The sequence below is a fragment of the Mus pahari genome, chromosome 1 (genome assembly GCF_900095145.1).
Source record: "Mus pahari chromosome 1, PAHARI_EIJ_v1.1, whole genome shotgun sequence".
Lineage (NCBI taxonomy): Eukaryota > Metazoa > Chordata > Mammalia > Rodentia > Muridae > Mus > Mus pahari.
In genome coordinates, this window is record NC_034590.1 from 1,877,306 (window position 1) to 1,903,135 (window position 25,830).

At 53.4% G+C, this 25,830-nt stretch overlaps 2 protein-coding genes across 6 annotated transcripts in view; one reads left to right on the forward strand and one right to left on the reverse strand.

Moving 5' to 3' along the window:
• Positions 1 to 3,668: 3,668 nt before the first annotated feature.
• Positions 3,669 to 14,235, forward strand: Capn12 (calpain 12). The gene is made up of 21 exons (XM_021219237.2): positions 3,669 to 3,973; positions 4,259 to 4,328; positions 4,473 to 4,591; positions 4,817 to 4,950; positions 6,897 to 7,065; positions 7,535 to 7,609; positions 7,723 to 7,808; positions 7,888 to 7,962; positions 8,469 to 8,632; positions 8,719 to 8,954; positions 9,311 to 9,322; positions 9,504 to 9,712; positions 9,964 to 10,006; positions 10,087 to 10,146; positions 10,699 to 10,756; positions 11,045 to 11,115; positions 11,213 to 11,275; positions 11,858 to 11,936; positions 13,604 to 13,720; positions 13,805 to 13,863; positions 13,944 to 14,235. Exons 1-21 carry the CDS (start codon positions 3,737 to 3,739, stop codon positions 13,968 to 13,970), a joined length of 2,163 nt encoding a protein of 720 aa, XP_021074896.1. The 5' UTR covers positions 3,669 to 3,736; the 3' UTR covers positions 13,971 to 14,235.
• Positions 14,236 to 14,287: 52 nt separating this feature from the next.
• The window catches only part of Actn4 (actinin alpha 4), a 70,756-nt gene continuing 59,213 nt past the window's right edge, over positions 14,288 to 25,830 (reverse strand). The window contains exons 12-22 of one of the 5 annotated variants that reach the window (XM_021222155.2): positions 23,330 to 23,480; positions 20,013 to 20,121; positions 19,731 to 19,871; positions 19,461 to 19,643; positions 19,241 to 19,375; positions 18,109 to 18,288; positions 17,331 to 17,477; positions 16,433 to 16,513; positions 16,123 to 16,188; positions 15,546 to 15,704; positions 14,288 to 15,453 (exon numbers count right to left, since the gene is read on the reverse strand). In XM_021222155.2, coding sequence (XP_021077814.1) covers positions 15,295 to 15,453; positions 15,546 to 15,704; positions 16,123 to 16,188; positions 16,433 to 16,513; positions 17,331 to 17,477; positions 18,109 to 18,288; positions 19,241 to 19,375; positions 19,461 to 19,643; positions 19,731 to 19,871; positions 20,013 to 20,121; positions 23,330 to 23,480 — 1,511 coding nt within the window. In that variant the 3' untranslated portion in view covers positions 14,288 to 15,294. The remainder of the gene's footprint in view (positions 15,454 to 15,545; positions 15,705 to 16,122; positions 16,189 to 16,432; positions 16,514 to 17,330; positions 17,478 to 18,108; positions 18,289 to 19,240; positions 19,376 to 19,460; positions 19,644 to 19,730; positions 19,872 to 20,012; positions 20,122 to 23,329; positions 23,481 to 25,830) is intronic. The other 4 variants (XM_021222163.2, XM_021222181.2, XM_029545873.1 and 1 more) reach the window with 4 other exon arrangements.

Below are 25,830 nucleotides of genomic sequence, written 5' to 3' on the forward strand. Positions count from 1 at the left end.
AGGACCTCTGGAAGAACAGTCAGTGCTCTTAAACACTGAGCCATCTGAGCCATCTCTCCAGTCCCTCTTCCTTTTTTTTTTTTTTTTTTTTTTTTAATTTCTATTTTTTGACAAGGTTTTACTCGGTAGCCCAGGCTGGCTCATGGTGCCTTTCCACCTCAGACTCCTCACCATGCCACCAGATCTGGGTAGAACCCTGGCTCTCAAGTACCTGGGGAAGCTTTAGTAGCCATCCTCTGCCTTGTGAACCTGTGTAGTCTGGGTGAGTCGGCTGAAAGTTTTATCCCAGCGCTAGAGCGCTTGGCTAGAGCACACGGAATCCTAGGCAGATCTCCTCGTCAAGCCACCGTGGTGCTACACATCTTTAATCTAATCTTCTGGCTCCACTCATTCTCGGGCTCATTCTGTCCTCGCCCGTGTCTAACTTGTTCTCTCTTTGCAACCTGTCTCTGTACCACTGTCTCAGTAAAAACAAGTCTCCAGCTCTTCGCACTACCAATTTTTCAAAAGCTAGAAAGGCAATTATGACCAGGGCTTCCACTAGTCAGCCGCCAGAGACATCAGCCTTCCTGGGTGGGCATGACAGAGTTTAGAAATGGCTTTCCATTTGTGTATTCATTGACTTATTAATTAGCATAGTGAATGCTAAAAATGAGTTTGAATTGGTGAATCGGTATGCAGTGTGGGCCAGAATAGTCTAGATACTCCTGCCTTTATTTGAGCAGATTACAGGGATCAAGTGTACATTGGGGACTGGATGTGCACTGTAATGACCCTGCCTTCAGGGACTGGTCCAGGGCTCTCATTCCTAAGGCTTCAGAATATGGTTTTCCAAGGACATGGTCAAGCTGACCTCAAACGAACCTTGTAGGAAAGGTGTGTTCATACCACAAGCTCCGACCTCATCAACCTACAGAACAGGTTTTGTGGTGGCTTGTGCCTGCCTGTGTCATCTGGGGCCCTTCATCTCAATTCTCCTCACCTGCATTCTCTCTTCATTTCCAAAGGCATGTGGCCAGTTCCATGTGTAACCAAGAATGACCTTGCTGACCCTTCTGCTGTCACCTCCTTGGTGCACCACTAGGTAACTCGATCCGAGAAAAGTCCTCATGACAGCTGGATGTGGTGGTGCACATCTGTAATTCCAATACACGGAGGCCACCGCAGCTGGATCACTAGGAGTTGGAGGCCAGTTGTCTGGTCTACATTGTAACTTCCAGACCAGTGAGACTGGGTCTCAAAAACACAAAACAAAACTAACAAACCCACCTGGGTTTCACCACATCCGGGACACCTGGGGTGTGGCTTCACGTTTGGGGGATTGTGTCTCCCCATCGCTTGGCTGTGCTTGTATGCCACCCTCATCCTCTGAGGTAACAGTAGCCATCCATGCTTGCAACTCAGTCAGGAGCGAGGAAAAGAGAGGCTGGCAAACATTGGAAAGATCATCATTGGGGGCGTGGTTGGGGGGGGTGGCCAGGGGCTGCTGCACTGTGATTGGCGGGTCTGTGTCAGATGTGGTCTGAGGGGAGGGATCATCTCAGAGCCAAGTGGCTAGAGAATAAGCCACAGGATCTAACATCTGAAGGGCTTCTGGGTTCAGGAGGGAGCTCAGCAGTAGAAGATTGACTAGCGTGTAGGGATCCCCACGTTCATCTCCAGCTCTGGCAAGAAAAAAGGGGGGGGAGTAGGAAGGGAGGGGGAAGGCAAACCGCTGACACGCACTACTGTTTGAAGAACTGAGGCACATGGAGTTTATGTGACTTGTCCTTTGTCCCGCCATTTAGCCTAGGCTTCCTGGAATTCAGGTTCCTCTGGTCTCTTCCTCCCAAGAGCTGGAACCACAACACGGCTTCAGACCTGCGACTCTAAGTGACAGGGCTGAGACTTGAACCAGATACCTGTCTTTGTGTGGTCCCAACAACTCCGCAGGAAGAAAAATCTGTGGGGCTTTTCTTTGTTTCATTACTGGGTCTCTTGTAGTTTAGGGTTAGGGTATTTGTTATAAGCTAAGACTTTCCTGGAACTTCCGATTCTCCTGCCTCAGACAACCCCTTTTGTTGGTCATGGTGCTTGGGAGGGACGGGTTTGGATGGAAGATGTTGAAAGCTTGAGTTGTCAACATCTCAGCAAAATTAACAAATTAACGTGACTAGGCTCCCCTAGGGCCAGGCACTGAAAGGCAAGTCTGTCTGCCTTGCCAAAGATCCTCCTCCTCAGTCTGCTTCAGAGCCTGCTCAGCTTGGAAAGGGGCCGCAGCATCTCGGGCACAGGTGAGCCCACATTTACAGCACAGAGCAGAACCAGTGTTCTGTAGTCAGCCTTGCCTGGGTGACCTAGCCATGGTCTACCTTCCTGAGAGCTAGCAGAGTGAGCCAGGAGGAAACCAGGTGTTGTGTTTTATAAATATAAAAAAGGAAAGAGCCAGGTATATAAAAAAGGATATGTTTGGTAGAGCCAGGTATGGTGAGATGGAAGGGGATGCCTCTGGGTGGGGTGGGGGGTGGGGCCCATGCTGAGACATCCCTTACCCCTGAGGTACCAGCCATATAGTATCGCATAGTTTATTTAGGGCATGAGAAGGGGAGTTGGGAATGGAGAGGAGAGGAGAGGAGAGGAGAGGAGAGGAGAGAGAGAGAGAGAGAGAGAGAGAGAGAGAGAGAGAGCGAGCAGAGGCTGGCCAGGAACATGTAGAGAGAGGAGGGAGGGGCAGGGGAAGGGGAGAAAGTGGGCAGAGGGTAAGAGAAAGAGGAGGGGGCCAAGCAGCCCCTTTTATAGTGACTCAGGCACACCTGGCTGGTGCCAGGTAACTGTGGGGCAGAGTCTAAAAGGAATGCTAACACAGGGTGCTAAGGTGAGTGGCCCAGGCCACATGTGGGCTGCAAGATGACACAGAAGGATCAGAGATGGGAGACAGCATCAGATGTAGAAGCTGGTATGGCAGTGTATGCTTTTGATTTCAGGCAAGTCAATCTCTGTAAATTCAAGGCGAGCCTGATCTATTTAGTGAAACCAATAAAAACTAACCTCCCCTTAAAAACTGGTGCATACCTTTAATCCCAGCACTAGGGAGTCAGAGGCAGGGGGATGGATTTGTGTTCCATGCCAGCCTGGTCTACGGAGTGAGTTCCAGGACAGCCAGGGCTACCCAGAGAAACCCTGTCTGTCTCCAAAAACCCAAACCAAAGGAACAAAAGGACAAAACCCTTCAAAACAAAACAATCTCACCAGTGGATCTAACCCCTGGGATCCTGAGGCGAGAGACCCTGGGGGCCCACGGCTAACCTCGGGAGCTGCAGGTGCAGAGAATGCTTGCCTGCCACGTCGGGAGGTTCCGACCTCGGCACTGTCCCCCACACAAAGCAGCTGGAGGAGACAGGGCAGCTGGGCTGAGGTGTGGCAACAGGAAGAAGCACGCGGAAACACACCCCCACTCTGACCTCTTTCCCGCACTCCCGAGCACGGCTGGTCCTCCTAGGCCTGCCCACCTTTTGTGTGCTGCAGGTTATTAAGCTGCTAAACTCGGCCACAACTGAGGGCTCCGCGCCCCAGGGAGGAAACCACTCAAGAGGCGTCCCTGCTCCTTCGCACCCCAAACCATCAATTAATATTAACAAGGGAGAATGCTCCTCGATGCCTAAAGACCCCCAACGGGGTACAAATGGAGCAGAAGCCCCGCCCCCATGACTCAGGAGGTTAAAGGGCTTGGGTCCATCTGTGTGCCCAGAGTGTCCGAATGGCGAGCGGCAACAGGAAGGTCACTATCCAGCTGGTAGACGACGGGGCCGGGGCTGGAGCTGGGGGCCCACAGCTTTTTAAAGGCCAGAACTACGAAGCCATCCGAACAGCTTGCCTGGATTCCGGGATCCTGTTTCGTGACCCTTGCTTTCCTGCTGGCCCTGATGCCCTTGGCTATGACAAGCTGGGACCTGACTCAGAGAAGGCCAAAGGGGTGGAATGGAAGAGGCCTCATGTAAAGTGGGAGTGGGCTGGGATCTGGGTCTGAGGGAGGAGGGCCAGGACATGAACCCTTGGGTGGAAGAGAGGCAGGCTGGGGTCTAGAAAAAGGGAGTGGGGGATAAGAGCAGGCTCAGCCACGGGATTCAAGGGGATCCAGGAAGGCGAACTCCCACCCACAGACGTTCCCGAGGTTGGAGGCCCTCACTACCTGGGATACTGTGTCAGGGCCCCAGGCCTCTGACTTCTCTGTTGCTCTGGCCTTCCCTTACCTGGCTTCTCTGGAACCCTAATCTTCCAGGAGTTTTGTGCTGAGCCCCAGTTCATCTGTGAAGACATGAGCAGAACAGATGTGTGCCAGGGAAGCTTGGGTGAGCCCCCTTGTGACCGTCTGGAGCCCCTAGACCCAGGACTCAAACAGCTCCTCTCCTGTCTTCTGCCCCCATGGCTTCTTTCTTCAGTCTGCTGGTCTCTGGTCCCCTCTTACCTAATCTGAGCTTCTCTGCTCCTCCCAGGAAACTGCTGGCTTCTTGCAGCCGCTGCCTCCCTCACTCTCTACCCCAGGCTCCTGTACCGGGTGGTCCCCCCTGGACAAGGTTTCCAAGATGGCTACGCGGGGGTCTTCCATTTTCAGGTAGAGCTCAGTTCCTCTCTCCGTTGCCTCAGTTTCCCCCGTGGTAGCATGATGACATAGGCTTCACAGTTACCATTCTGTCTCCACCCCAGCGCAGGGGGACCGGAATTCCAGAACTTGGGAAACGGAAAGGGGAGGGGCGGGTTGGAGGTGGGATTCAGGCAGTGTCTGGAGGCTGAGCCGTTCCTGCTCTGTTTTTTGTTTTTTGTTTTTGTTTTTCACCAGCTCTGGCAGTTTGGCCGCTGGGTGGATGTGGTGGTGGACGACAAACTGCCTGTGCGTGAAGGGAAGCTGATGTTCGTGCGCTCCGAACAAAGGAATGAGTTCTGGGCCCCTCTGCTGGAAAAGGCTTATGCCAAGTAAGGACTCCGCCCCTTCCAAAGCCCCGCCTCTCCCAGCTACGCCCCCAAGAACATGCCCAAGCCACGTGGAGTACTGACATCACATGGGGGGGGGGGGTCCTCCAGACACCCAACCTAGGACCCTGAACCCAGTCAGAGCCTCCATGGCCCTAGTGTCACTGCACTCTCCTGGGAGAAGCTTGTATTTTATTGAGAAAAGACCTCATACGACCCAGCTTGCCCAGGACTTAGCTATGTAGCCACATGAGATCTGGAACTGAGGGTCTGGCCTCCATCTTAGAAGTGCTGGGGTTCCAGGTATGTGCCACCACCCCAGGTTTATGCGGTGCTGGGGTTGGAACCCAGGGTCTCATGTATGCTTGGTAAGCCCTCTACCAACTGAGCTACATCCCCAACCTTTATCTATTCAGTTATTGTCTTGTTATGTAGGCCAGGTTGGCCTCAAACTCATAATCCTCCTTTGTTGGGCCCTTGTGTGCATAGAATACAGGCATGCACCACAACCCATGGCTAAATTTAGGAAGGGAGTGTGTGTGTGCTGGAGATGGAACACACAATCTTGTGCATGCTGAGCCACATCCCAGCCCCTCACTGGGGGATTCTAGGCAGGGGCTCTACTCTACCACTAAGGCATAAGGTTCAGCCTGTGAATCTTCTAATCCTATTTATTTAATTAATTATTTATTTATTTCTGGATCTTCAAGACAGGGTTTCACTGTGTAACTTGGCTGTCCTGAAACTCACTCTGTAGACCAGGCTGGCCTCAGACTCATAGAGCTCCGCCTGCCTCTGCCTCCTGAGTGCTGGGATTAAAGGCTTGCGCCACTACCTAGCAGAATCTTCAAATCTTAAAAGCCTTCCTCTTTTTCTTTTTCTTTTTCTTTTTCTTTTCTTTTTCTTTTCTTTTCTTTTCTTTTCTTTCTTTCTTTCTTTTTGTTTTTTTTTTTTTTGTGGAAATGACATTTTCCAACAAACATTCCAAGAACCCCACTGATACTCATATTTCCCGAGAATCCTGAAATCCCATCATCTATCAGACCCTGGATTTGCCAAATCTTATTCTCTCAAGGGCCTTTAACCTCACGCCATCTCTCATGGTCCTTTGAGACATCCACAGCCCATCCTTTATCATAGGGTTAGGCTACCGTGCCCTGGAAGGCCTGACAAGTCCCCATAGGCATCGCCTTCGCAGGCTCCCAGAACCTCAAAGGTTGAGGGAGAGTTGAGAATTCTGGTGCAGCTCTTCCGTGGCTTCCAGATTGCATAGTTTCATGGACCCTAGAGATCACAGGCCTAGCGTGTGTCAGATGAGTCCCCCAACTCAGCTCTGAATAGTTCAGGGATTGAGCCTACTCCGATCATCACAGTAGTACTGAGTATAATGAGGCAGGAGGATTGCAAGTTTGAGGGCAGACTGAGATGCATTGCAATACCATGTCCAAACAAAACACAATACAACACAACACAACACAACACAACACAACCACCCTATTAGCTGAGCATGGTAGAGAACAACTTTGTCTCTAGTACTCTGAGAGCAGAGGGAGGTGGATCTCTGGGACTCTGAGGCAAATGTGGTCTACAGAGTGAGTTCTTGGTCAGTCAAAGCTTGGTCTCAAGGACAAGAGGGAGAGATGGGGGCCCGGGTGGGGATCTGGAGAGATGGCTCAGTGTTAAGATCACTGGTTGCTCTTCTAGAGGACCTGGCTTTTATTCCCAGTCACAACTATATATAGCTTCAGTACCAAGGATCTGAAGCCTCCATGGGCACCGCACACAGGACATGTGGTGCACAGACAAACATGCAGGCAAAACACATACATATAAAAATTATATATACATACACACTTGGGGAATAGGTCCTGGAGACCCCTATCCTGATAGAGCTCCCAGGCCCAAGCTGGTCCTCTGTGCCTTAGACCTACTTCCACCTGCTCCAACAGGCTCCACGGCTCCTACGAGGTAATGCGAGGAGGTCACATGAACGAGGCTTTTGTGGACTTTACAGGAGGCGTGGGTGAGGTCCTCTACTTGAGACAAAACACTCCAGGTGTCTTTGCTGCCCTTCGCCACGCATTGGCCAAGGAGTCCCTTGTGGGTGCCACTGCCCTGGTGAGAGCTGGGCTCCCATGTGGACCTCTATAAGACTAACTGAGTCAAGGATGAGGTGGGAGGGGAGCCTTAGCATCCCGTGTCTTTCTTACCTTCTGCGGTTGACTCCCCCCTACCCCCAGATCCTCAATGGTAGATTCTATGTACCAGTGCTCTACATATAAACTACATCCCTCCCCACACCTCCATTTTTACATTTCTTTTCGAGGCAGGGTCTAAGTTACCCACACGGCAACATGTCATCTTCCCGCATCAGCCTTCTGTGTAGCTCGAATCCCAAGGCCTGTGGTGCAGAGTCCGGGCTTCCCCCAGATTCTTTCTGTCACTCCAACTGCTCTCCCTCTCTGAGTCCCTTGGCTTTTTATGTTGCTTGGAGAGCTCCGGGGTTGGAAGCATGAGGCTGGGTTGGGGGGCTGGGGAGAGATGCTTCTATCTCCCACCCGAGGCTCACAACCTTGGCCTCCTCCAGAGTGATCGGGGTGAGATCCGCACAGATGAAGGGCTGGTGAAGGGACATGCTTATTCTGTCACGGGCACGCACAAGGTGAGTCACTCCATAGGTGGACTAGGCTAACCTTACCCTCTGTAACGAGGCCCCAACACTACCCTCACAGATGATACCCCCCAAACTACCCTCACTGATGCCTTTGTCTTCAGATGTCTCTGGGCTTCACCAAGGTGCGGCTGCTGCGGCTGAGGAACCCCTGGGGCCGCGTGGAGTGGTCCGGGCCCTGGAGTGACAGGTGGGATGGGCTTGGGTTGGGTGGGGGCGTGGTCAGGGGCGTGGCTCCACATGTCTTCCTCTCACATTGGTCTCTTCAGCTGCCCACGTTGGGACATGCTCCCCTCTGAGTGGCGAGATGCCCTGCTTGTGAAAAAGGAGGATGGCGAGTTCTGGTGAGTTCTTAGGGACCTACTCTACCTGTGGGAGGTCCGCTGGGACAGGAGTCTTAGAACGCAGGGCCAGAAAGGACACAGAGAAACTCATGGGATGGATGGGTCATGTTGCAGAGCGACGGTCCCTATCCGCTGTGATTTGGGAATCTGAATCTCTTTTTTGCAAAGTCAGGGCGGAAGCAGTAAGATCAGGACTCTAAGGATGCTAAGGTCAAACTCGCAGGCTGACAGACTTGGACAGCCGTGGCTTTTAATGGCTCGGCCATTTCCCTAGCCCTATTCGAGGGCTTTCTAACGTTCATTTGAATATGTTGAGAGGTGTTTGTGAATCTTTCCAGAGGTAGGGTATTTGTAAGGACTTGGAGACATTGCCAAGGCCTGAAGGTTTCGGGGTTTCTGGAGATTGGAAGTTATTCTGCAGTATTTAAGGAACTGGGAGCACTTCTGGGGTTCCTCAAGATGGGCTCTGGGGTGGCTGGGTGCTTTTCATGGCTGTTGCTTTCCAGGATGGAGCTTCAAGACTTCCTCACGCACTTCAACACAGTCCAGATTTGTTCACTGAGCCCTGAGGTGTTGGGCCCCAGCCCTGCTGGCGGCGGCTGGCACATCCACATCTTCCAGGGCCGCTGGGTGCGAGGCTTCAACTCCGGTGGGAGCCAGCCCAGCGCTGGTGAGGCCTCGGGGATGACCCCTGAGAAGCAAACTTGGGTGAGGCTTGTGGCAGGATGGGAACTCCACCACCTTATTTTCTGTCAGAAAACTTCTGGACCAACCCCCAGTTCCGGCTGACACTGCTGGAGCCTGATTTGGAAGAGGATGACGATGATGAAGAGGGACCCTGGGGAGGCTGGGGAGCGGCAGGAGCCCGGGGCCCGGCAAGAGGAGGCCGAGTCCCCAAGTGCACGGTCCTATTGTCACTCATCCAGCGCAACCGCCGGTGTCTGAGGGCCAAGGGCCTCACTTACCTCACTGTGGGTTTCCACGTGTTCCAGGTGAGGCCAAGGTCAAGTTGAGGGTCTGGAGGGGCAGAAGGTCACAAGGGCACTGTTATGGGCAGAAGTGTACTGTAGGTTCAAAGAGGAGTGCCACTGCAGAGATCATTGGAGAAAGGGATTCAGGTACAGGAAGAGAAAATTAGGTTGAGGGTCCGAGGGCAGGAGGGGACCAAAGGGCCAGAGAAGGGATGAGGGCACAGGTGGAAAGGAAAGGGTTGGGGGAGGGGTCAGAGGGGACCTAGGTCAAAGATGAGGAAATATTAAGGGTTCAGATAGAAGGAGGGGTGTGAGAGGTATGGAAGGAAATCTGCAAGCTCTCCAACCTTCATTCCGTTGGTGTTTTCTTCCTGCAGATTCCGGAGGAGGTGGGTATCAGATGCGGCTCCAGACTTACCCTAGGGCTTGGTGGACCAAGACAGGAAGCCTGGGAACACGGGAGGGCCAGGCCAGACAGTCTGGGTGTGTGGGAGGAATGGTGCAGTGGAGGGTATCAGAGGGTTGGGTGAGGAGCTCGGGTGGGTGGTGGTCATGGCCCCCTGCCCGCAGCTGCTGGACCTCTGGGACTCCCCGCGCAGCCGCGCGCTCTTACCGGGACTGCTGCGCGCTGACCGCTCGGTTTTCTGCGCCCGCCGCGACGTGAGCCGTCGCTGCCGCCTGCCGCCCGGCCACTACCTGGTGGTACCCAGCGCCTCGCGCGTAGGCGATGAAGCCGACTTCACTCTGCGCATCTTCTCAGAGCGCAGCCACACCGCAGTGTGAGCCGGTGTACCCTGCCCAAGCCTTACCAAGGGCACCCCGACCCCGGCCCAGGAACCTCAATCTAGAATCATAGGCCCCGCCCCTGGCACCAAGCCCCACAGGGATCACAAATCCCCGCCCCTGCATCTTCAGCCCCACCCTACCCAGGGATTCCCCTTTCCCCCAAAACCCACACTGCCCTTTGACTGCACCCACTTCCTCTGCTGAGACCTCCGCCCGAACGCTTCCCTTCTTCCGTAATTTTCAGGGAGATCGATGACGTGATCAGCGCAGATCTGGACGCCCTCCAGGTGAGGACTGTTTTGGGTAAGGACAGGACTCTGAGGGCGGGCAGGGCTTTGGGAAGGAACTGAACTCCTCCATTCTACAGGCCCCCTACAAGCCCCTGGAGCTGCAGTTGGCACAGCTATTTTTGGAGCTGGCTGGAGAGGTGAGGAGAGTCGGGGACTGGGGGTGCCCAGCCACAAGATACTGAGCTCACCTCTCTCCTTAGGTGTCTTACAAACCAAACCAAACCCCAAACCAAACCAAACACTGTAGATCAGGATATCCAGGAACAGCTATGTATCCTGTAGTCCAGGCTGGCCTCCTTCCGGCTACCCCAAACCTGAGTCACTTTGGGGTTTGGGATGTCTTTGCCTTACTTCCACAATGCTTTTGTGTGTTCTGGGAATGCTCAAATTGTCTCAAGGCCTTTGCTGGGTCTGCACCTCCTTCCTCTGAAGGTTCTCATCCCCTGCCGGACTCAAACATCTTTCCCAAGTGCCTTCCTCTTTTACTTGCCCACGGTGGGCTCCCACAGTGTGTCTCCCACCCATGACCTGATCACTCTGAGGACAGACCTGCCTCTAGCTGGACCCTAGGAAGGCAGCCACAGCTATGCCGTCAGCACTATGGAGCACAGGGCCTGTCCCAGAGTGGATTGTTGCCTGGATGTTTTGAGCTGGTGGCTGGATGTTTTGAGTGGTTCTTTCCTGATTAGGAGGAGGAAATCGACGCTCTTCAGCTGCAGACCTTAATAAGCATTGCTCTGGAGCCCGGTGAGTTGGGCTGGAGGTTTGAGGTGAGGGTCCCTGCAACTGAAACACCATAGCTATAGAGGCTCTATGTGTGATGAAGCTAGGGTTCCTGACACAAGACCAGGACTTCCTACAAGGTTATGTGAGGGCTGTGATCACTCGCAGCCCCGCCCCACTTCCTTTAAGAGCCCCAGCTTGGTTGGTTCTTCAGGCACCTGCTTCTACGAAATGCCCACAGCAGGGAGTTAGTCTGCAGTGCTCTTGCGGTGTTAGCCTACACGCAAGGCGTGCTGGCTTTCTTTTTTGCAGCTAGGGCCAACACCAGGACCCCTGGAGAGATTGGGCTTAGGACCTGTGAACAGCTTGTGCAGTGTTTTGGGGTATGTGGGGTAGTGTGTGGGGAGGAGGGGCAGGGATGCTGGGGTTTTCCCTTGCCTTTTAGGGGACATTGATTGTAACCAGGTGCCATCACTGCAGCGTGGGCAAACACTGTCCCTACACCACTTCCAGGAGCTCTGGGGCCATCTCATGTCATGGCAGGTATGTGAAGGTTGGGATCGGGGGCCACCTCCTGGCATGGCAGGGTAGGTGAGCGTTGAGAGCAGCTGCCTCCTTCTAGACACTGATATCGTTTGGACCACCAAGGGGGCACTGCCAACTTGGGAGTAAGGAGGATATAAGTCCCCAGTACCCTATAGTGGCCCTCTGAGGGCACTAAATGCAATGATCTAGAGCTGCCTCTGGTTCCTGTTGGAATTCCAGGTCCCAGCTCAGCTTCTTCCTTGCCAGGTGACTAACCACAGGCCTGTCACCTCCCCTATGAGGAGCCTCTGCTTAGCTACTAATGGGTATTCCTTCCAGGGAGGAGCTGAAGGGTGCCAGAACTGTTCACAGTGATAACTGCCTGCTACTGAGTCTCCCCTAGCCTTTGTGGGTAGATGGATTTGAACTTGTTCCCAACAGCCTGGGAGCTTGTCCCCTTCTCACAGGGGCAGAGTCATGCTCACTCAGAAGCCACGGGAGCTGCGGCCTCAGAGGCTGTCTCTTAGCTGCTTCAAGGTGCAAGAGCATCACTCAGGCTGGACTTTGATACAGACTCCCACCTGCCTCTCCACCCTCCAGGCCACATTTGACAAGTTTGATGAAGATGCCTCTGGGACAATGAACTCCTGTGAACTGAGGCTGGCACTGACTGCCGCAGGTGTGGCTGGGGACCTGGGATGGCTGTAGGGGACAGCACCCCGTCCTCAAATTCTTGTCTGTGTCCCTCAGCTGTGGCTGTCCACAAGGCACAGAGTCCATTTCCTCCCTGGAGGCTCTGACTGCTCTCATCTGTGACATGGCTAATGTGTAGTGTGGCAAGGAGCCCACAGGATGCCACAGGACACCCTAGATACCCTAAAGCACCTTCTGAGGCTACTGAGTTACAGCAGAGGAAGGAAATCCCACCCTAAGCCATGGAGAGATGTATGTTAGGGTGGGATTATTGAGATTTCAGAAGACAGTCGGCTCCATGCCTCCTGCTGGGATCATCTGTGACCACTAAGTAGGAGCCAGGGCAGGCAGGCAGGCAGGCAGGGGACGGCACAGTTGGCTAGTGAGAGAGACCACAAGTATGAGACTTAGAATAGTGGCCAGGAACATGGGAAGACATGATCCCAAGGCAGAGTAGAAGGTGGGGGCCAGGGTGCTGAACTAAAGCAGTGGACACAGGACAGAGGGGAGGTCGGGAACTCACTGGATCATCCATCCATTCATCCCTGAGTGCCTGGCACACACCAAGGTTGTTTTGGATAGGAGTCTGATAATGTCCGCTTGGGAATTCTCAGCAATTATAAGAAGTTGACAGAGGGCTCTTGGGTCCTTTTACTGCCATCTAGCCAGGTTTCCCTTTAGTCCTGGGCCAGCATAGAGCAATACTCAGGGTACATGAACATCAGAGGGACACCAACCTGCCTCAGGCCACCTAGCTCTGGGCATGGTGTGCGTGTGTAGCATCTGTTGAATGAGTGCACAGAGGTACAATACAAACCTGTACAATTATCTTTGAGACTGTATGGGGCCCATGGAAGCTGGGAGGGACAAGTCCTTAGGCCTTGGGGCTTCCTAGAAATCCGTTGCATCCTGTTTCTATAGCAGATGTGACAGAGCCAATGTCTAGACTTTAGGTGTGGCCTCAGTCACACAGCGGTACCCCATCAGGGAGATAGTCCATCAACCTCTGAAGGAGCAATCACGAAGCTGTACCCATTGGCACCGGTGAGAAGCAGCCTAAGCAGCTTAAGTGTCTAACTAACTTCCCAAAGGGCTGGGGATGTAGCTCAGTGGAGCGCTGCTGTCTGGAGTCTGCCAGTGAGGGGCTGTGGGCAAGTACAGTGGAGAGGGCATTTGCTTGGCCTGTGCAAGGGCCCTGGGGTTCCATCCCCAACGCACAAAAACAGCAAAAAAAAACCCCACATCAGTTGAAGAGTGCTCATCTAGCATGCTGGAGGCCCTGAGTTCTACATCAAGTACCACATAAACCATAGGCTGAACTGGTGCCTGGAAGGCGGGGCAGGGGACTCAGGTGCCGATGACTGTTCTTGGCTATGTGGGAGTTAGAGGCCAGCTTCTTTCAAACAACACAGCACAAAATGGCACACAGGAATGCTGCTTAGGTAAGGTACTTGCAACTAAAGTGTGAGGACCAGAGTTCAGATCCCCAGCACCCACGTGAAGGCCAAGTGATCCCAATGAGACTCGGCCTCAATATAGAAAGGCCTGAGGAAGCGGGTTCCCTGTGTAGGCGTGCCCACCCCACACTAAAATAAGGAGCAACACCACACATGCAACACTGTAAACAGAATAAGCAAGGCGCCCTCCTTGTAGGCTTCCACCTCAACAACCAGCTGACCCAGTCCCTCACTAGCCGCTACCGGGACAGCCGGCTCCGCGTGGACTTCGAGCGCTTCGTGTGCTGTGCAGCCCGGCTCACCTGCATCTTCCGTGAGTATTCCTGGCAGGCAGGATGGGGTGTGGCGTGCTGTGCATCAGGGCTGCTGCATACTCACCCTGGCCTCTCCCACACAGGTCACTGCTGCCAACACCTGGATGGCGGCGAAGGGGTCGTCTGCCTGACCCACAAACAGGTGAGCTGGCTCGCGGGACAGTGTAGCCCTAGCACCATCCCAAGGCCTCTGCCTCAAGGGCGTCTTTCCTTTCTCTTCAGTGGTCGGAGGTGGCCACCTTCTCATAGGTTTGAAGCTGAGGGATGTCGCCCTGCTGCCCTGCTTGGTGCCAGTGACAGAAGCTGAACACCTAAGTGCCTGCTCTGGCCCAGGGCCCGACTCATTGTCACGAAGGTGGTGGCTATGGTGCCTGTTGTCTGGCTATGTAGCCCTGGCCGGCCTCACAAGTGCTGGGATTACGAGCTGGAGCCATCCCAGAGCTGCCACCTTCCTTTTGAAGATTCTTCATGTCAGTCCCTGCTTAGAGAGGCCCACAACCCACACACAGGCACTGGGCCGGTGGGCATCAACAGGGATGCAGGGAGAAGGTGACACCAGAGTCGTCCTTAAAAATATTACATGTTTTATTCTCCCATCCCCAGAGGGTGGTTTATCCAGAAACCAAGAAAATAAAAATCAATCAGCATAAACTCAAGGGGGTGGGGTGGAGAGAAACTCATTAACGACCAGGCAGGCAGGCCAGCAGCCTGCCTCCACCTCAGAAGGTCCCCAGAGACCTCCGCCCACCGCCACGAGGGGAAAATCAGGAGGGGCTGGGGAGGGCATCGAATCAGCTATGTCTTCATTATGAGAGTGAGAGAGGTGGCAGAGATATGCAGCTAGATGGATATATATTTATATAATAAATCCGTAAGTTAATAAAGTAAATAGTAATTCTCTGGAAGATCTTAATTTTTAAAGGTTTTTTTTTTTTTTTAAGTTTTTTTTTTCCCTTTTTTTTTTTTTTAAATGATTTTTTTTGTTTGTTTGTTTCTGTTCCATTCTGTGTTTTGTTGGTTTTGGTCCTTAGAAAATCTGAGACTCAGAGGCCAGGTAGGCTGGGGCTGATTGCCCCGAAGCCACTCCTGAGGCAGAGAAGGGCTATGGCAGGTCCTCTGCTCCTGGTGAGCACACAGGGGCAGGGAGGTGGGAGGAGCCACTGGAATCTGGTCCAGGGGGCTGGGCGCCCCCTGCTGGACTTGTTAGGGCAGGCGGTTGCCGGACAAGGCACATGGGGCTTTGGCCTGGATGTGAGAGGCTTTGGAGGAGCTTCAGGGGCAGAGGGGACCTGGGATTAGAAAGGTGTCTCTGGGGCACAGGGGTCCGTTGTCCCCTCCAATCGGCTAAGAACCCACAGCACAGCGTATATATTTAGCAGACCAGAAATGCTGATCGCCAAGCCTCCCTCCCCTACAAGACCAAGAAAGAGGCCTGCCTAGCCCCTCCCTGCCTGGCCCCTAGAAGGACCACAAAGAGCTCTTTGCATAGATACAGAGTCAGGGTGGGGACATGGCTCCTCAGCCCCTCCCCTCCGGGAGGCCGAGGAAGTCTCTGTGCAGGGTGGCAGAGGCCTCACAGGTCGCTCTCCCCATAGAGGGCCGTGGAGAAGGACTTGTAGTCAAGGGCGCCAGGAGCAGCATCGGGGCCCTGGTAGGGTGCCATGCGGGCGATGCAGTACTCAGCCTGGTCGGGGGGCAGCTCTCTCCGCAGTTCCTCCGCAGTGATGAAGTTCTGGGGGCATAAGACAGGACTCTGAGCCACCATATCTTACCCATCTGACCGAGTACCCAGTGCTGGCCGCCATGCGTCTGCGTCTTGCTTACCTTGTCTCCGGCCAGGACCTTGAAGGAGGCGATGACCTGATCAGCTGTGTCTGTGTCTGTGGTCTCCCTCGACATGAAGTCAATGAAGGCTTGGAAGGTCACCAGGCCACTATGGTTGGGGTCAACCACACTCATGATCCGGTTGAACTCAGCATCACCCTGTGGGGAGGGGGAAGGGAGAAGACATAGTACTTAGTGGAGCTGCTTACAGATTCAGTTTGGGAAGAGTTCAAAGACAGAAAGGCTGCCAAACAGTGCCAGGCCTTGGGAGTTTGTCCCTTGGCCTCCTCCCCCACATCTTTGGAGGGTGGGGAAGGGAAACGAACCACAGAGAAGGAGAGCTGGGAGACTGTTCCCTGGATGCTTGGAGGGAGAGGTTGGTTTGTCGGGGGGAGTGGGGTGGAGGGTGACAACTGGAAGGACCCCAGCCTCGAGTGCAGCAGAGCAGAGGAGGCAGGCAAGGCTGTGTTGCACTGGAGGTGGAGGAGTGTCCCCAGGAAGATATGCAAGCTCAGGAGGTAGTGAGGGGGCTGGGGAAGGGGGAGGAGCAGAGGCAGGGGAGGCAGAGGCAGCATACCAGGCTGTATCCTGTGGAGATAAGCAGAGCCCTGAAGTCATCGGAATCCATGCTGCCTGTCTGCTTCTGCTCCCAGGACGCAGGCATAGCAGAGGCCAGGCCCAGATTAGGCCCCATGTGCACAGCGGACAGACAGGACAATGGAGAAGCAAGGAGACAGGAGGCCCAGAGACCAGGTAAGGGGTAAAGTGTCCAGAGACACGAGGGAGGAGAGGCAGGAGAGCCAGAAGACAGCACAGGATGCCAGGGTGAAAAGGAGAGAAAGAGAAGAGCAGTTAATGTCAGTCTGCGAGGGCCGTGGTTCGCGTACCTGCCGGTCATTCTCCACGTCGTAGCCCAGGCTGATGAGGCAGGCCTTGAATTCCTCAGGCCCCAGGGCCCCGCCATGGTCCTGCCGGGAGGCCATGGAAGGCAGGCATACGGGTGATGCAGAGACCAGGCCACGGGAGTGGGCAGGGGAGGGAGACACATGGGGAAGGGAAACACGCAGTTAGAGATGATGCAGACAAGGTGGTGGCCAGGGATTGGTGGGGCATGGAGGTCTCTATGGCTTCAGTGGGGGTCCAGTGGGCAGCATGGAGGACCAAGTCCAGGGCTCAAAGATAAAGGGGACCTTTCCCTGCCTTCAGTGTTTACAGGACAGTGTAAGAGGCTGCACACTGGTACTCAGAAGCTGAGTGGCTGTGGTACTGGGTCAAAGGAAGTCTGGAGACAATCAAACTCAAAACTCAGAATTCCTCTCAAGCTGGGCGTGGTGGCGCATGCCTTTAATTCCAGCACTTGGGAGGCAGAGGCAGGCGGATTTCTGAGTTTGAGGCCAGCCTGGTCTACAGAGTGAGTTCCAGGACAGCCAGGGCTGCACAGAGAAACCCTGACTCGAAAAAACCAAAAAGAAAGAAAGANAGAGAGAGAGAGAGAGAGAGAGAGAGAGAGAGAGAGAGAGAGAAAGAGAGAGAGAGAGAGAGAGAAAGAGAATTCCTCTCAAGAGGCTACTAGTCTAGATCCAAATTTTAAAAACTCTGAACATGGGGACCAGAGTCCTGGAACCTGTGCCCACCTGGCCTTGTATGTACTCTGGGGTCCTGCCCATCCTGTGGACAGTGGATGGAATGGATGGATGGGTGCAGATGGAGAGGGTACGATGGGACATACAATGGGGGAGACAAAAGGCCACGCTATGCCAGCGGGGTGGGGTAGGGTGAGGTTACCTTGTCAAAGTGGTTGAAGGATGCCCGGAACTCCTGCATCTGCTCCTGGCTGATACCCTTTGCATCTCGGGTGAGGATCTGGTTTTCCACCTCGTTGATGGTGCGGGCAATGGTGGTGAGCAGCTGCTCCCAGCCCACACGGATATGCTGAGGGAAGAAGAAGGCGTGACTAGATGGATGGGTGGCTGTCAACAAATAAGGTCTGGGGGAGAAGGGGCTCCACATCTCATCAACTGACAAGGGACACAGGACCTTTGCCAATTATGTGCCTCACTTACTCTACCTACAGATGTGGCAGATGAGCAAGGGCCAAGAAGCTTGGGACATATGACAGCTCTTTACAATTATGCTGGTTGCTGCTCAATAGCTGACCCTCTGATACCCCATGGGGTTTGTGGCAGCACGGGTCAGCACTGTGGAATGCAGATGGGACCCTCTATTCTAGTACAACATGCCTCACTGCCCTGCTGGGCTGTCCCAACTGATGGCCTGGGCTTTCTGCTCGGGTAAGGCCACAGGAAGGTGTGAATGTGACCATTTCTGGGTCAGGGAACTCTAGAATGGAACTTATGGAACCACAGTTTTTCAAATGTCCACGTACACTAGTCTGTAAAGACAGGGTCTCCCTCTGTATGCAGTCCAGGCTGGCCTAGTCAAACTCCTCCCATCCCCCTGCTCTGACCTGGACTGACACTGTGTCTATAACTTGGTAACTTCCACATGGGTTAGAAAGGTGAGAGCATGTGACAGCCCATCTCTCCCGGGCAGTGGCACACACCTCCATTGTGTAGTTGGTGTGCTTATTGTCGAAGATGAGGGCCTCCTGGATGAGCTGGTGCTGCTGCTCCAGCAGGTCCAGGTTGGGCTTGTAGTCCACAATGCTGAGCTCATACTGCTTCAGGTGACTCAGCTGGTCTTCCAGAGTCCCGTTCATCTCGATGGAGATGCGCCCGATCTCCTGCAAGGAGGAAAGACCCCGGGAGTGACGCCAGCCCAGGCTGCTGTGTCATCTGGAAGGCCTGCTGATCCCACTCCACTTTTTGGTGTTGAGAGTCTGCTTTATACATCTAACCTCACCAGCCACTCTTGATCCCACCATAAGGCCCTGCCCTGTGACAGAGGGGAACTCAGGGAGGGCAGGCCGAGTGACCTGGGAAAGTGCCTCCACCCTTTGAGTGCACACACCTTCACCCTATGACAAAACTCTATTTTGCTACTTACTTAGAAACAAGAAAATAAATAAAGAACGAAAGGAGGGCGCACTCGGGAGGCAGAGGCAGGTGGATTTCTGAGTTCGAGGCTAGCCTGGTCTACAGAGTGAGTTCCAGGACAGCCAGGGCTACAGAGAAACCCTGTCTCGAAAAAACCAACCAACCAAACAAAGAACAAACAAAACAAACAAACAAACAAAAAAAACAAAAACAAAAGAAAGAAAAAACAAAAGGAGGGCAAGGCCCCTGGCTGTCCAGTGCCTGGCACCCTGAGCACGTGGGCAGTGGGGCAGGTAGAATCGCTATGGCTACCTTACAAACTATCCCATGCCTGTCAGGAGTGTCCTCATAGATACACTAAGTACAGCCCCACAGGGGTCTAACACAGAGCGGTGAGCAAAACCGATTTGTTGTGGGAATGCTATCACCAGAGATGAGAGGACAGGAGTGGACCGCAAGTCAGCACTGGGCTGAGATCGGACAGTCAAGGTCCAACTGGCTCTAGCCCATCTTTAGCCAAACTTCCACCAGCGCAGTCCTATGAGGCCAAATGGGGTGCTGACCAGTAAGAGCTGAGATCAGATCTACCAAGGCTATGGAATCTGCTGCCAAGGCCACAGGGACCATGGGGACCCACATGACCATCTCAGCTGACAGGTAGCCTGGGTTCAGTGTTTGGTTGGGATGGGGCAGCCTTACCTCCATCTTGGTCTGGATCCACGGCCCCACCATATTGGCTTGGCTGGCGAACTGTCGGCGAAGGTGCTCATTGGATTGCTGCTTGCTCTGCTCCTCCAGGAGTGCATGGTCCCGCTTTGGCACCAGCTGTTGCACCTGTGGGATGTGTCACAGTACAAGTCAGGTGACAGCCTCCCCACCTGGACAGTGCAGCCCTTGCATGTCAGAGAGCCTGGCCCACCTTCTCCCACTTGGAGTTGATGATCTGGGGGGTAACAGTGGTGTAGGGGTTGCTGCCCGACAGCTTGATGTGATTGCTCTCGGCGATCCTCTGGGCCTCCTTGTGGATGGCCAGGATGGCCTCACGCTCCCTGTCAGCATCTGGCAGGGTGGACTTGAACTGGTCATGGGCTGAGATCAGGCCCTAGAAGGAAGAATAGGAGTGAAGAATGCAGCCTGCCTTTCTGGGGGCAGGGTGGGGTCGCCCCCTAGAGGGTGTGGTGGAGCGGACCTCGATCTCCTCGATGGTGTGGACGATGAACATGTCCTGCAGGTCCTCCATGGCACTCTCCATCCAGTTGTTGAAGGGTGCAGCTCGCTTGGCATACTCCAAATGTAGCTGGTCGATGGTCTCTAGCTGTTTCTCTGTTTTCTGTGGTGTGCAGAGAGGAGTGGGGACGGGGAAGGCAGGTCAGTTGGTGAGCAGATACCTCAGGGCCTCTAAAGACACCCTGCTAGAAGTCCCCAACATCACTAAAGGGCATCAGGTTCCCGGTGACCCACCCCTCCTCACCTCCAAGGCTTCCCTACGACTGTGTGTCAGAGAGCCCAGGTTATCCCACTGGTCGCAGATCTTCTGGCACCGTGTGTTGACGTTGTGGGAGTCATAGTAGTCCAGCTCGCTGTGGAGCAGACAGAGATGAGACCCAGCAGGTGGGGGGTGGGGGTGGGGGTGTATACACAGACTCCACCCCTGGGACCTCAGGCCCTGGGGTACAGGTGACAGACTGGAGCAGGCAGATGGGAGGAGCTGAGTTTCCTTTTACTTTCAGCTACAGCATTGGCCGAAGCCATGCTACTGTGTTGGCGTAAGCACACTCAGGGAGGGTGGAGAGCAATGTCAGTGTCTGCCTCAGTGATGCCACCTTCTCTTCCCATTTAGACAGAGTCTCACTGAAAAGCCCTGGCTTGCCTGGAACTCAAGAGTTCCTCCTTCCCTTACACTCTGAAGACTGGGATTGAAGGTGTGCACCACCACACCCACCTCACAGTAACTTTAATATGATAGTGTGTTGTGGAGAGGACAACTTTCAGTGTTACGTTTCAGGGCTACATAGCCTAAGAGCTCCTGGGCAGTTAGAGGGGTCAGGGTTACAGGGGATCCAGCTTTCTGTGGGCTCAGGAGAATGAAGCTCAGGTTGCCAGGCTTGTGTGGTGCCTCTCCACCCTATCGAGACAAGGTCTCTCCCTGACCTTGGAGATCATGGGATCCTCTTGTTCCCGCCTCCCCTAGGCTGCCACAGGCACATGCCACCATGCAGATGTTTACATTTGCTCTAGAGATACAAATGCATCCTTATGCTTGCACAACAAGTACTTCACTTACTGAGCTTCTGACCCGCGTACCCATGGAGGTCAGAGGGGACCTATTGGAACTGGGGTCCCAGGCAGTGAGCTGGCAGATGTGCATCCTGAGACCTGAACTTTAGTCCCCGGGACAGTGCGTCCTCTTGAGAACTGAACAGGTCTCTCGGCATATTATATGTCATGTTGTGTCTTATTTTGTGTGTGTGTGTGTGTGTGTGTGTGTGTGTGTGTGTGTGTGTGTAGGTCAGAAGAAAATTTGTGGCGAGAGCTCTTTTCCACCTTGCGGATCACAGGATCCAACTCAGGTCTCCAGGCTGCTCTTTTGATTTTAACAACATCTAGGAGAGACAGCTTGCAGTGGCTCATAACTGTAATTCTAGCACCAAGGATGCTAAAACAGGAGTGAGTTTAAGGCCAGTAAGCTATAAAATCAGGTCTTTATGAACTAGAAAGATCCTGCCTCAACCAACCAAACAACAACCCAACCAACCAACTAAACAAAAAAACAAAGAGCCAAATCACTAATGGTGAAGGTTGGCTTTTTACACTCTTGGTTACTGAAGCCTGAAAGTACTAGCATGTTAGGGTTGCTGTCTTGAAAGGTTCTATTTTTAAATGCTCTGTCTGTAGTGACAATTTTGGTTTCTTAAAAAACATAATATCCCTGGAGAGACGGCTCAGAGGTTAGGAGCACTGGCAGCTCTTCCAGAGGTCCTGAGCTAAATGCACTGCAACTACACGACAGCTCATAACCATCTATAATGAGATCTGGCGCCCTCTTCTGGCTGTGCAGGTGGAACACTGCACACAAAATAAAACAAACAAATTAGCAAGCAAGCTTTAATCTTAACATTTTAATCTCAGGTGTAGGGATATGGGCCTGCTTCGGACTGTCCACAGCAGCTGACTATGATTTGCCTCATGCTTTAGCAGAGGCGTGGTTTTGAGAGCTGCAGACTGTATGACATTTATGATTTGGGAACTTTTCAGGGGTCTATAAATGCTAAAGACCTATATGCAGGGCTGGTGGTTGTTCAGGGGGGCTGGTTGCAGTTTGTTAATTGTAGTGCTCAAAAAAGAAAGGAGGAAAGAAATTAGATTCAGGAACCTCTCTTTCTCCTCTATCCTTTCTTTCCTATCTAGTTATGGGGGAGAAACCTGGGGAGAAAGAAGAACCCACAAATTAACGAAGACCAGTTACAATCTTTCTACAAAATTATCCTAAAGCTAGATGTGGTGACCCAGGTCTTTAATCCCAGTACTTAGGAGCAGAGGATCAGTCTGAGGCCAGCCTGGTCTACATAGAAAAACCCTGTCTTTGGAAAAAAACAAAACAAACCGTCTAGCTGTACTATTTTATTGCTGTTGCTAATCTCTTGATGTGGCTCATTAAAAGTTAAGCTTCAAAGACAGTGACACAGCAGAGGCAGGTGCATTCTCTGTCTCCCTCTGAAGCATGCACACACTGCGCCCGGCACTTGCTTGACTGACTTGAGAAAAGCTGGGCTGATCAAGGTAACATTCTTGTTGGTTAGGCATGGACTCCAGAGTTCTGTGATCCCGCTGTATACCCAACAATGGGACGGCACCCAGGTAGCCAGCCTCCTCTCCTTCCTCTAGGGCCATGTCTAGAACGTTGTTTCTGGGGCTGCCTGACCTTGCCTCAGGAGAACAGGCCTCATGAGGCTGGGACCTAGTATCTGAAGAGCAGCCTAGCCCAGCTCTCCAAGTCTATATTTCAGGAGGCATCGCACCCGTCACTCAGATGAAAGTGCCACTTGCATTTCTTTCCTTGGTTTGGACAAGCAGGTCTCGGAGGGTAACCCCGAGGTACCAAACAAAGTTACTGGTCACAAAAACCTCTGGTATACAAATGTGCAAACTGTGGCCAACTGTAGTGGGAAGCAGGAAGAAACCAGCCCTGCTTCTGTGGTCCCACTGGCAAGGGTGGGAAGGCCTTGCAGAATTGCTCAAGTTTGGGGTGAATACTGGGTGGGGGTGTCTGCGGAAAGAGCGGCTCCAGCCAAGGATCTTATTTTGGGAGCTCCCTTCAGGGCCTGTGGATTTTCCATGACGTAATGGGCTAGGTCTCCCACTCCCTGGCCCCTCCTTGCTGCTGGCCACTGTGATGGTAGAATAAGGGCCCCATTCATTGGCTCTTGAGGTGCAGTGTACTAACTGTGTGCACAAATTTATGTGACTGGGCAGGGGAACAGAGGGACATTGGCTGCCTGGAAGCCCTTATAGTGACTGTATTCTGAGCAGGAGGGACAGGAGCAGGCAGAACAACAGGCTCACTATACAGCACTCCCCACACAGGGTGGAAGGCTGGGGAGACAGGCACCCTTAGAGTCTGAGGTCATGCCTGTGCTGGAGAACCTAGGTCCCTTCTGCCTGTTGGTACTGAGACAGCACGGGCAGAAGCCTTCGTTCTGTGAGGCTCTCTTGGTGTACAGGAGGAGGCGGGGTTGAGAGCTGGGGACAGAACCAAGCTCGCAGCTGATGCCATAGGGGCACACGTACTTGAGCTCCTGGGCGATTGCAGCAATCTGCTCCACGCGGTCCTGGTGTGCAGCCAGGTCACTCTCAAAGGCCTCATGTTTTCGGATCAGAGCTTTGATGTCTGACAGGGTGGCTGTCTCGTAGTCCCGGTGCTTCAGCATGGCCTCCTTCCCTACAGGTGTGGCAGAGAGACACCGGAATAGTCAAAGAGCTGTCTGACGGGGAGAGGTGCAGCAGAATGGACATTTGTTACCCCAGAGGATGGAGCCTAGAAACTACTGGAACCTTCTTCCTTGCCCCTTGGGGAATCTCCAAGCCCATTTATGTTCTGTGCAGTTCTGTACAGACTTACAAAATACTGATACTTGGTGTTTACAGCCTGAGACAGATATTACAGTGTAACTACTATGCTCTAAATAGTATCTCCTACTGGTAAGAGAACCAGGATAGAAGGGTTGATACCAAGGCTGAAAAGTCACAGACACCCATTTGTGGAGGACAGTGACTGGGAGAAGCCTTGGGCTTTTGGCCAGGCCCAGCGGGATCAGGAAAGGGACAAGCCTGGAGTCTGGGCCCAGGAGCTGTGCCTGTGCCAACTTTTTAGAGCCAGTTCTCCTGGGTGGTGGTCCTAACCCAGTCTTGTCACCCCACCCGCTTTCTTGGCACAGTGGGTGGGGCTGTCCAAACCCTTTGAAGGAAGGGAGAAACACTGTTATTAGTCCTGGAGCCGGGCTAATTACATGCCCAGAGCAAAAGCCCAAGCAGCCTGCTAGTAAGGGACAAGCTACTGAGGGACATGCCAGCCAGGATGGCAATCAGGCCTGCACTTTTCCCTCAAGGAGCCCTGCCTCCAATGGCCTCTGGGCTCACCCTCAGATCAGCCCCCAGAGCACCTGGCAAACAGTTGGCACCCCTTGGCCAATCTCCCCTTTGTAAAATAGTGCCAGCAACAGCACCTATGCCGCCTTGCATATCCTGAATTTTAGCAAGATGATGGTTAAGAATGTAAAGAGTTGCAGCCACCCCCACTCAGCCACTCCCAGTCTCATCTGCCTAGCAACTGCCAGCCACCCTCAGGCCAGGGCTGGCACCAGGAGGCAAGAGGTGGACTTGGAAAACAGACTCCACAGGCCTACCACCCCCGCCCCAGGCTGAGGGCTTAACCACAAGGCAAGCTTGCAATTCCCTTCTCTAAATTGCTTTCTCCCAAGGGTGGGAACCAGAAATAGCAGCTGAGAAGAATTCAGCCTCAGCTGTTTCAGCAGAGAACTGGCAAGTGTGTCTACATGGCAGCCTTGGATGTATGTGGGGCTCAGTGGTGTCTGGGTTTATTCCCAGGCACTCAAGCCCCTCTGGAAGCCACCCACATGGGCAGGCCCCACCACTTCTGATAGCTCTCCCCAGGGCAGGGGTCTCACAGTGATTTAGAATACAGGTGGGGGCTCAGAAGGTCTGCCAACCGCTGGAAGCGATAGGTGTGTGAAGGGTCTAGTTGCCGGTGGGCCTCATTTCCAGATCCCTCCAGTGCAAGCCTGGCTCCAGGCATTCCCAGAGAAGGAGCTCTGAGAGGTTACTACACCCACAGCCCCATGAAACCAGCTACCAGACCTCTGGCAGCCCTAGGTTGGGTACTCCAGCTCATTTTGTGAGAACCAAAGCATAATCTAGAAAATGAGCTGGCAAGACACAGCAGAAAACACCTTAGCTACATATGGGGCATAGGAGTTATGGCATTCCTTACATACTTAGGGTCCTCACAAGAGAAGTGCAAGCCTATATGCCTGAGGGCAGGACTTACCCACTTGGGAAACTACCGTGCATAGGGCCAAGCACAGCCAAGCTTGGATATTCAATACAGTAGTACCTCACACTGTACTGTAATCTGGACTACTCTGGAAGCATTTCTGAGTCAGGAGGTAGTACCCGCACCCAGCCTATCCTGGTCAGCTCACCACCTGTCTCCTGTCTTTTCTCCTTGGCCTGCTCTGTACAACAGCCGGGCTGAGGTAACATGAGAGCAGAGTGTAGTGGTGCTCAGCATCCGGCTGCAGTTGGGACGATATGCCCACATGGTTAAGGAGCTAAGGAGGCTCCCTGTGGAACTGTGCATGGGGTAGCACTGGTGGAGAACTGGTGGTGCTATAGAGGAGGTGTCTTTTGGAGAGCTATTTATGTCTTAGCAGTGAGACTGAGCCCAGGGCCTCCACTGAGTGGCAGCTTGTCTATGGGAGTGTCACGTCATGACTTTGGCTTTTCATGGGCATTTTCTAAGGGCTTTAAGTCTCCCAGGAATCTGGAATCTCAGCGATGGAATGGGTCTCAACCAAGGGCCAAGGCTGTTACGGGATTCTCCATCCTGAGTCAGAAAGGCAGTGGCAGGGCTGCTGGGAAGCAGGCTTGGTGACTGGCCAAGGTGCTGTGAAGACCAGTCACAGACAGCATGGTAGGCTGACCTTGGGATTGGAAACCGTTCCAAGTGTGAAGGCACAGGAAGAGCCTTGCTGTGCTGTTCCTGGATAATC

Bases quoted from the DNA above. Each gene is read 5' to 3' on its own strand.
- Capn12 (XM_021219237.2), top strand. From the start codon at position 3,737: ATGGCGAGCGGCAACAGGAAGGTCACTATCCAGCTGGTAGACGACGGG. The intron at 10,147-10,698 runs GTGAGGAGAGTC...TTTCCTGATTAG, and splicing joins TTTTGGAGCTGGCTGGAGAG to GAGGAGGAAATCGACGCTCT. The intron at 10,757-11,044 runs GTGAGTTGGGCT...TCTTTTTTGCAG, and splicing joins AAGCATTGCTCTGGAGCCCG to CTAGGGCCAACACCAGGACC.